General features: G+C 40.5%; 1 protein-coding gene across 1 annotated transcript in view; it reads right to left on the bottom strand.

Moving 5' to 3' along the window:
* Positions 1-221: 221 nt before the first annotated feature.
* Positions 222-8782, bottom strand: part of LOC103768509 (rap guanine nucleotide exchange factor 5-like) — a gene marked incomplete at its 3' end in the record, with an annotated part of 35080 nt that continues 26519 nt past the window's right edge. The window contains exon 6 of the mRNA XM_008935650.1: positions 222-347. Within this exon, the coding sequence (XP_008933898.1) occupies positions 222-347 (126 nt within the window). The remainder of the gene's footprint in view (positions 348-8782) is intronic.

Below are 8782 nucleotides of genomic sequence, written 5' to 3'. Positions count from 1 at the left end.
GTTAATGACAACATAATAATTTAAGTGTGTTGACAATTATTGAACTGAACGCACTTCAGAGAAATGTAAATGCCAGAGGAGGGCAGCTACAGCTCCATGACTAATGTGTGCCCTGGATTCTGACCATCAGCTTGGCTATTTCAGTTTTGTGACCTAAATCTCCCTACCCTACCAGAAAGAAAAAAAGAAACAAAACCCACAAACAACAACAAACATCTTACTTGTTCTGCCTTCTCCAGTGGTTTTCTGTCCGCCTGCAAAAACTGACAGTTTTCTCTTGCCAGCTTCTGGACCAGGTCAATCCGTCCGATGTCATCTCTTCCTTGAAGCTTGCACAAAACCCCTGCCTTAAGGGTGGGAGAAAGAGCAAACAGATACTTAAATCCGCAGTCCCAGGACATGACACCGCCACAAATGTCAGCCTTAAAAGAAACACATCTGTTTTCTCATATCTGCTTGACTTCGGTGCCTTGTGCTGAACACAAACAAGTTGCTGCTTCCCGGGAAACAACTGGAGAGGAGCTGAGGCACATTTGAATCTTCAAATGTATCTACTTTGGCAGAATGAAGGAAGGGCTAACTAAATCAACTGCTCCTCTGAGTGTGACTAGCAGATACGCTGTGTTTTATTTGTTCCTGTCAGCCTGTTTCCTGTTACATAAGAGAACAAGAGCAAGAGGTTAAAAACTCATGGGAAAGTTAGCCAGGAACAGCCCTGGAAAAAGAATGAAGCGCTACACAAGGCACTCCTAAAAATAACAGGCTACGACTGCCTCTGCTCCTGAGCCAACTATTTTTCATGCATGCAAGCTTCAAGACTTAAGACAGTTGTGCCACATTTATTTATTCTGTAAGTAACAAATTGGTATCTCCTGTCCTTTTTTTTAGGGAAGAAAATTAGAATAGCTTTAAGAACTATGTTAGAACCCTTTTTTTGGCTAATATTCTGCTTGTTGTTGAAGCCTTACTAATAGTGCTCCATCAACACATTCAGCACTGGTTGTTTTATAAAAAATGCCATATATATATATATATATCTAAAATGAGATTCGTGCTTGCACACAGGCGTACCAGACCTGTGACAAAGTTATCTGATAGGGGCTAAATTGCTCCCTGCAAAGTCATGGGCTAATATCACGGTCCATGATTTGGTCATGGATATAGCCTCTGTATAACTGAGACCTGGCTCAATAATACTGTATGGCTTCTATAAGCCCAGAAGTTTCCAGCATATGCCCTGGGAGGGTCAGGCACGTGGCATGGCTATAGTATTGCTATATGACTTTCAGTGCAACCTCAAAATAACGTTTTTCCCCACTTCCTCTACCCTTTTCTTTCTACTGTTCATCCTCACTTTAACTGAATCAGTATCTACCCCAAAATTCACAAAACATACTATGAGATGGAACCAAAAGCCAGGGGTGCCCTGACCACTAACCCACAGTGCCATGCAGGCTCCAATCCTTTGGCCTTGAGAAATTCCTGCCCATCACAACTGAGAGCATGAGAGTGCCCACCCAAACCATCCTACAGCCCACCAGTTTCTCCACAGAAGAAGGGAATGTGGGTTACAATTTCTTCAGCTGAGGAGGAAAAAAAAACTGCTTTCTAACTAAGTGCTTTAATGTTGATGGAATAAAAATAGGCTCCACAACCAAATCCAAGGAGTCATCTTTATTGAATTATTTGAAAGAAATTTTTACATGCCTACATTCTTCCCGTCTGCTTGAAGGCATCTCCTTACAAGCTTACATGAGGCACCTGTGCTCTGGAGAAGGGAAGAATTTCAGAAACAGCCTATGCTTTGCATGTCCTATGCTTAGTCCTCAACCTCCTGAGGAACCCAGCTTTCCCACACATGGAACCTACACAGTGATCTGAAGGTCAGAAATCCACCAAGAAAATATGGAATGGCAGCACCTAACCTGAAGGTCCTTACATTTTCTATGAGATTAGGTCCTTACATTCTAAATCAAGGACATGGATGTATAAACCAGTTCTGACACACCATTATCACTTGCAGATTAGTAATGAGACTGTTTTTAGCAAATGTGGAAGAACTAGTTGTCCAAATTTATTTAATCAATAGATAAAAAAAAAGGTATTTAAGATAATATTTTTTTACTCTACAGCAGACAGTTTAAAAAAGATCTGAGGAGCTGTCTCCTAAAATTCTCCTTTTTCCTCAGGTAATTCACACAGGGGACCTAGCCAATTGTCACAAACTTATCTGAGGTCTGATATCTATACTTCACAACACTTTCATGGCTTAAGGACATCAAGTAGCTTCTAGAAGACAGTATAGCATGTATGTGCTGTAATCCCCCCAGGCTTGTAGGCTAAGGACAACTCAAAGCGTTATGGCCTATCAAGGCTTTGGGACTCTAAAGACTTACAGTCTTTCTGGATCTGGGATCTTAGTAACGCAGAGACACTTTTCACACCTTTATGTTGTTCCCAGACAAGCCACGCTATGACCTACAAGTGGCATGGATAGTTACGAGTCCCTGTACTTCAAATGTCAGATGGACATCGATAGAAATGCAGCGTTCGCTCTGCTGAACAAATACGTATTGATCCTCAGTGTATGAGGCAAAGCCCAGTGGTTAAAACCACTCACGTTAAGATGAGGAAGGAGGACTTCAGTTTTGGGGTGACAGTTGGCTTCAAGTGGAAGAAACATCTTGGGGAAAGACAACTTTTTGAACACATGGGCCTTGCTCTCCTTCACCCCTTGTCCTCTGCTTGTGTTCAGGCAGACCGTATTACTGCTTTCTGCATGGATGAGCACCCCACGGGAGAAGTAACTCTAGATGCAAACCCATTAGCCCTGCAACAAATATGGTGTTTATTCAAACTGGCAACTTGATTAAAGAATCATACTGTCCTGTTTCAAATAACAGCCAAAAAGAAATCTCACTTTTTAACATGGCCCCTCCTCCCCCAACTATTCTTTGATTTAAAGAATTGCAGAGAACATGAAAAATATATCTCTTTTATTGCATTTCCAGAGGATAAAAGGTCAACTAAAAAACTTCTGGGAGGGCTAAAGCATTAAGTTCATTAATTGATGACAGCTTCTAAAATCTGGTTGGAAAGATGTCGATAGAGCTGCCCATTAATATTGAGAATTGAAAACTATTGGTAATTTAATTTTCAAGCAATATCTTTTATGCTGTTTGTTAGATGAAAGGGTAAAGGTAAGCTGCCCTACCTGCAAAGTGCAATTTTGATTTGTATCTGATGCAAGCACTCACCCTTCAAAATCCTACATGCCCGGATGTTGGCGTTTAGTCCTCTAATTCACGTACACACACAGAGATACAAATACTAACTTAGGTGAAGGTGAAAATCACAAAGTTGCATATTTTAACTGGTTTTAATTTAATGAATGATATAAGAAGTAGGAGCTTTACATAAGACTTTACTACCATTCATGGCACAAAATGACTATAATTCAAGGTGTTTATGCAATATTTGAAATGAAATAAAAATGTTTAATCGGAAGGAAAGCAAATTAGTCACTACTGAGGTTGGAAATCAAAGATGCTGACAACACATTTTGTTTCAGCACGTCCATTGGAAAATATTCCCTCTGCAAAGGCCATAAATGAACACGCTAGCAGTGACATGGAGGGTATCAGGACAGACCTAGGCAGACAGGATGGGATTTTTTTATTTACATTGTTTGCAGCATGCTTGGTTTTAAAAATCCCTGTACTTAATTTTTTCCACACTTCAACAAGTCTTGTCAACCAACTCCAGTGTAAGTCAAGCCTACATGCCACAGAACGGTGTTTAGAGCAGGAGATACACCCTTCAGCTCTACTAACAGAAGAAGCTTGCAGTGGTTTGGTTTTCCTCCACTGCACGGCTGTCTCCTTCTCTGTCTGGTGACAACAATATAATTATTACAGGCTTCACCTTTGATCAACCTGAAAACTTAAAACCATATGCCACTGTCTTGAAAGAACATGTGCTTTGCCCCAGTCACATGCACAGTCCCACTAAACAAAAAAAAAAATTCATTCACACCTTTAAACCAAACTTTTTGTGTTTGTAGGATGCTGGGTTTATGGCACTGACACATAGGAGTGACAGCTGCTTTGATAATGCTCCTGCTCTCCTCCCAGTTGGGCACTTGGACACTTGTTAACTGCTCATTTAATAATTATTTAATTTTAAATGTATTTCAAATTCTTCCACATTTTCGAAGGTGGTTTCCAGCCAAATAAATGCTGAGCAAATCCTGTCTTTCTTGCACATGGCTTTTTTAGTGGACAAGGTGTGAAGAAAAAAAATTCAGAGACAGGAACTGCAAGTTGCATGTGCAGGAAGAAGAAAAGGTGGCAACTGGTGAGTAATGTAACATTTGCAAGAAGAACAAAAGAAAAAAAAATTAGTCAAGACTGGGAGAATTCAATTTTAAATTAAAACCGATAATTGGTACCAATCCAATGAGCAATACAGTTATACTTGCACAGTTTGAATGCATGAATTGAATGATGATTAATCAAAAAAGATTCAAAGAATTTACTAAAAAGCGTAAGCAATTCCATAATCAGATACTCTAAAAGGCAGTTAAGTTTCTTCTGAGCAGTATCTTGGTTGTAAATGAGGGCAATCGGAGAAGGAAAGAAAAAAAAAAAGGTTGTTGCTTACACTCAAGTGACTAATAAGTATCCTCATTTCATTGCATGTCTACTTACAGCAATTATAATTCAATCAAAATGTCACATGCCCTTGCCTTCTAAAACACATCTCATTTTATTTTCACATCTGGTATATGCTACGTACATTATCTAAAAAGAGCAGAGAGATAGCTGAAGAATGCTATTTGATTGCAACATCATGGGATTAATTCCCAGAGTAATCATCAATCTCATTCTAAAATAGTCACATGAGACAAGATCCAGCAGACTTTCTCCTTCCTTCAGGCTCCCTGGGCAGAACATCAAGGAAAATAGTCCCAGAATTATTGAAAGCAGATCTCTCAACCTGTAGATCTGAAAAAGTTCCATAGATACCACTAATCTTACACATTTACCTGAGCATCAGAGGTATCCTTGAGCTCTTCTAGTCCTCTTATTTCTTGACTGCTGTTTCCTTCATTTTGATGCATTGCTAAAATAAGAAAGAAAGAATGTATTGGAAGTAGCCAGGTTTAAATCAGAAGCAGCAACAAAGCAGCATAGCCCTGTTTAGATCCAATAGGATGAACATTCAAGAAACCTTGTTCCAGGTTTAGCTTTCCAGTTAATTCTCTGTGGTTTGGAATGAATCCTATAAGGTATACCTCATTTGGCTTGGACAAGCCCTAAACAAGCTATACCTTATTTTCCCCAGGCAGTAAAAAGCAGTACTAAATAGTTCCAATTCCTGTTATTGTTAGTCTTGATAAAATGGCAGCATTTAAGGAAACTCCACTTTTCCACACATTATAACAAGACCTAATGACTCATAAAGAACAAAAAAATCAGATATCTTTTTTTTTTTTTTTTTCCCCACTATATTACAGAAGATCAATTCAGACTAAACAAAATAAGCAGATTTATCCCTCATCTCAGCCTTGGGAACTTCTTTGTAAGCAAAGTGATCTCAGTCTTAACAAACACCACCACTATCCATAGAAGACAACTCCAGAAATAAACAGTATGAGAAGATGCTCTATTGAAGGTTATTCACTGCTGGCACAATATGAGAAATCAGAAATTTATCTTAATTAACATAGCTTAACACCAGTAAGTTTTGCCAGACTACAAAGAAAAAAAGGTTTCAACCAAACATGCAAGCTCTGGACAGGTAGAAACCAGAGTTACCACTTTACAAATCTAAAGAAACACGAACCACTTTTCAAGAGACACATCAGACTTCTGTATTGCAGTCATTTCTATAGGTAGTTTTACTAGCTACTGCTCAAGACAACCCCCCAGTCAGCACACCCATCTGCTTTATTTTAATGGGACAATAAGCCCTCAGCAATGCTGAGGCAGCTAGGCACATAGGCAGCTTAGGGGGGTCAGGACCAATGAAAGACATAAGAAAGTACTTTACCTTACACCGTGCTCATTACCTTACAAGCACAATACTCAAATATCATGCATCTAGTGTTCACATCAAATGATTTCTCAGTGTAACCATAACAGCTGTGACAACAAAAGCATCCTGGAAGCAGTAGAGCTGGCAAATTCATTTCCTAAACAGTGCCAGGTTCATGGCTATGATGGATGGGCAGCTTTGTGCTTCCTCCTGTTCCACCTCCTCTCTCCTTCACCCCTGGTACCTGAGCTGGCTGTCAGGCTGTGTCTGAACAGTCACAGCTCACAACACAGTGTTTTCAGACAAGCATCACTAGTCCTGTTTTGCCTTAAAACTATGCCTGTGAGCTAAGGCAGTTCAGGATTTGATTGATGAACAGATCAGATGTAGAGCTAGCAGCACTACCTTCATCAGCCATCCTCACCTAAGCTCTCCTCAGCCCTCAGCCTGAACCTTTAGACACACCACCAGGTTACCATGGTTGAGCCATGTACATGTCACATAAGCCATGACATCTGGCTTAGTGTGTCTTAGTGGGTACTCTGCTCATTTTTGTCTGCTGCAGACAAAAAGCAGCCTAACCTTTAGGCAGAATCCAGGAATTTAAAAGAAAAGTAATTTTAGACTGTTCTTGACCTGTGAAATAAAGCATATGGATTTATTTTCTTTTTACTACAGGATTTCTGCTGATACTGCTACACTATATAGGGTATAATTCTTTCCTCGTCCACGGTTATGCTACCAAAACAAAAAAAGTAATAAAAATGAAATTATAAAAGGGGGGAAAAATCATTTTGCCAATCCAGTTTATTCCATTCAGGGTTCTTTTTTAATCTGTTATCAAATTAAAACAGAGATCTGGTATAAATCTTCACTAGTGGGGTTTCTGCCATCGCTTTACCAGCCAACCTCTGAAATTCAAGGTGAATGCTGAAAACACAGAGTCACTCTATAGCTACAACAGAAAGCACATATAACGGGAGTTATAGCCCAGCAGCACTTAAAGCTAGGGTAAATCAAAATGTGCTTGGGACACTGTGGCGTATCTCTGCCCTGAGCTGGAGAACAGCCTAATGAAGGAATCAAGAGTGATTTCTTCAACAGCCCTGTATGGCCTCTGCCTTCCTAGCACAGGTCAGGGTTTCCCAAGGCAACCTACTCCATCCAACCAGGATGGGGGCTCTGTGGAGTCCCTTCCCTTGTAACCCACTTCCCAGCCCTCCTGCCCAAGAGCTGCCTCATCCTCTTGCACGTTCCCACACACGCATGAACCCATTCTACCCACCACCACTGCAGGAGACGCAAAAGCATTCAGGACATCCACTTGTCAATGCTGGTCAGAACAACAAGCATGACCTGGGAACGCTGCAATGCCAGAAGGCACAAATAAATGCTAAAAAAAGATTGTTTGAGCAATTGCAAATTGCTTAAGTCTGTGGTTGCATTAACAGAAACACATTTCCCCAACTCTCCTTTCAATTTTCTGATATCTCCTAAAATCAATTTGCTATAGCCACTGATGAGCAAAATATCCCCTCAGATGCTGGCTATTAATCCTGGCATTTAAAGGAGTGGCACCTTGCTCCTAACAAGACCACGGGTCCAGGTTTAAGTAATTTACATTGATCCAGCCAGCTCTTCTGACAAGCCTGAGCAGATGGGTGTTCCACAAACAGCTGTGTCAGGGGAAAAGGTTAGTGACTGTCAACCAGCTTCTTGTCACCAGCCTCTGTTACAAGCATCCCCTTCCCTGCCCAGTGCCAGGGAAAGCACCCCAGAGCATCTTCAGCCATAGCAAACAGGCAGATCTTTGACGAGTAGGATGCTGTTGCTAACCAGGCTGGGCTGGCAGATTAGTGAGGGTATGGCACCTGGCCAGGGAGCTAGAGACAAGCAGCAAACACCCAGGGATGAGGGCAGTAATATCTTCTACCTGGCTCAGAGAGAAAGGGGGTGTATGTCCATAACCCCAGCTGATACAGGTATCTTTGGGTGTTGAACAATTTTAGCTTGAGCAGTGTTAAAGATGATGAGAAAATGACCTCGGTTTAGATGTACCCTAAGTGGACAGCTTAGAAAAAAAAACCAAAAAAAAAAGTCTGGTTTTATCAGCAATTTCATAGCTCAACTTTCAGAAAGCATTCTGACATCCATAATCCAAACCCAGCTCTCCTTGGCTTCAACATTGTTTAGACTGTGGAAGGAATGTAGAAAAGAATCAGTAAATGTTTTCTTAAAGGGGGGGGGAGAGGGAACAAAACGAAACAAAAAACACCGAAAAAACCTAAACCACAACAAAATCCCAGACCTCACACTGACGTTGTTGCAGCCCTCTTGGGAGAGAGGAAGCAGTTGGCCTCTTTTTCATGAAATTTCCATCATAAACTTGATTTTTGTGTCCTCTCCGCCTCTTATCCAAACCTGTAAGAACCAGCTATAGTTGAACCATTCAACTACACCCAGGGAGCAATACTTAAGGAATCACCCCATCTCATATACTTTTTTCTATCACAATAATGTAGTCCCTTGAATGTTGAAGTTGCCACAAAGATAAACAACAAGCCTTAATTACATTTTCTTGGTTTCTGTATGAAAATGTTACTACCTGCTTTTTCTATAAAATACAGAAACCCCACAAACTTCTTAAAATGCTCCAGTGTATTCTGAAATTTATGTTAATGGGGATTATCACATACACATAAGAAACCCAACTGCTGTATTTCTATACACAGTGTGCCTCTTA

This window comes from Merops nubicus, unplaced genomic scaffold (genome assembly GCF_000691845.1).
Source record: "Merops nubicus isolate BGI_N331 unplaced genomic scaffold, ASM69184v1 scaffold5932, whole genome shotgun sequence".
Lineage (NCBI taxonomy): Eukaryota > Metazoa > Chordata > Aves > Coraciiformes > Meropidae > Merops > Merops nubicus.
Note: the sequence above shows the minus strand (reverse complement) of the source record. Positions and strands in the feature narration are given on the sequence as shown.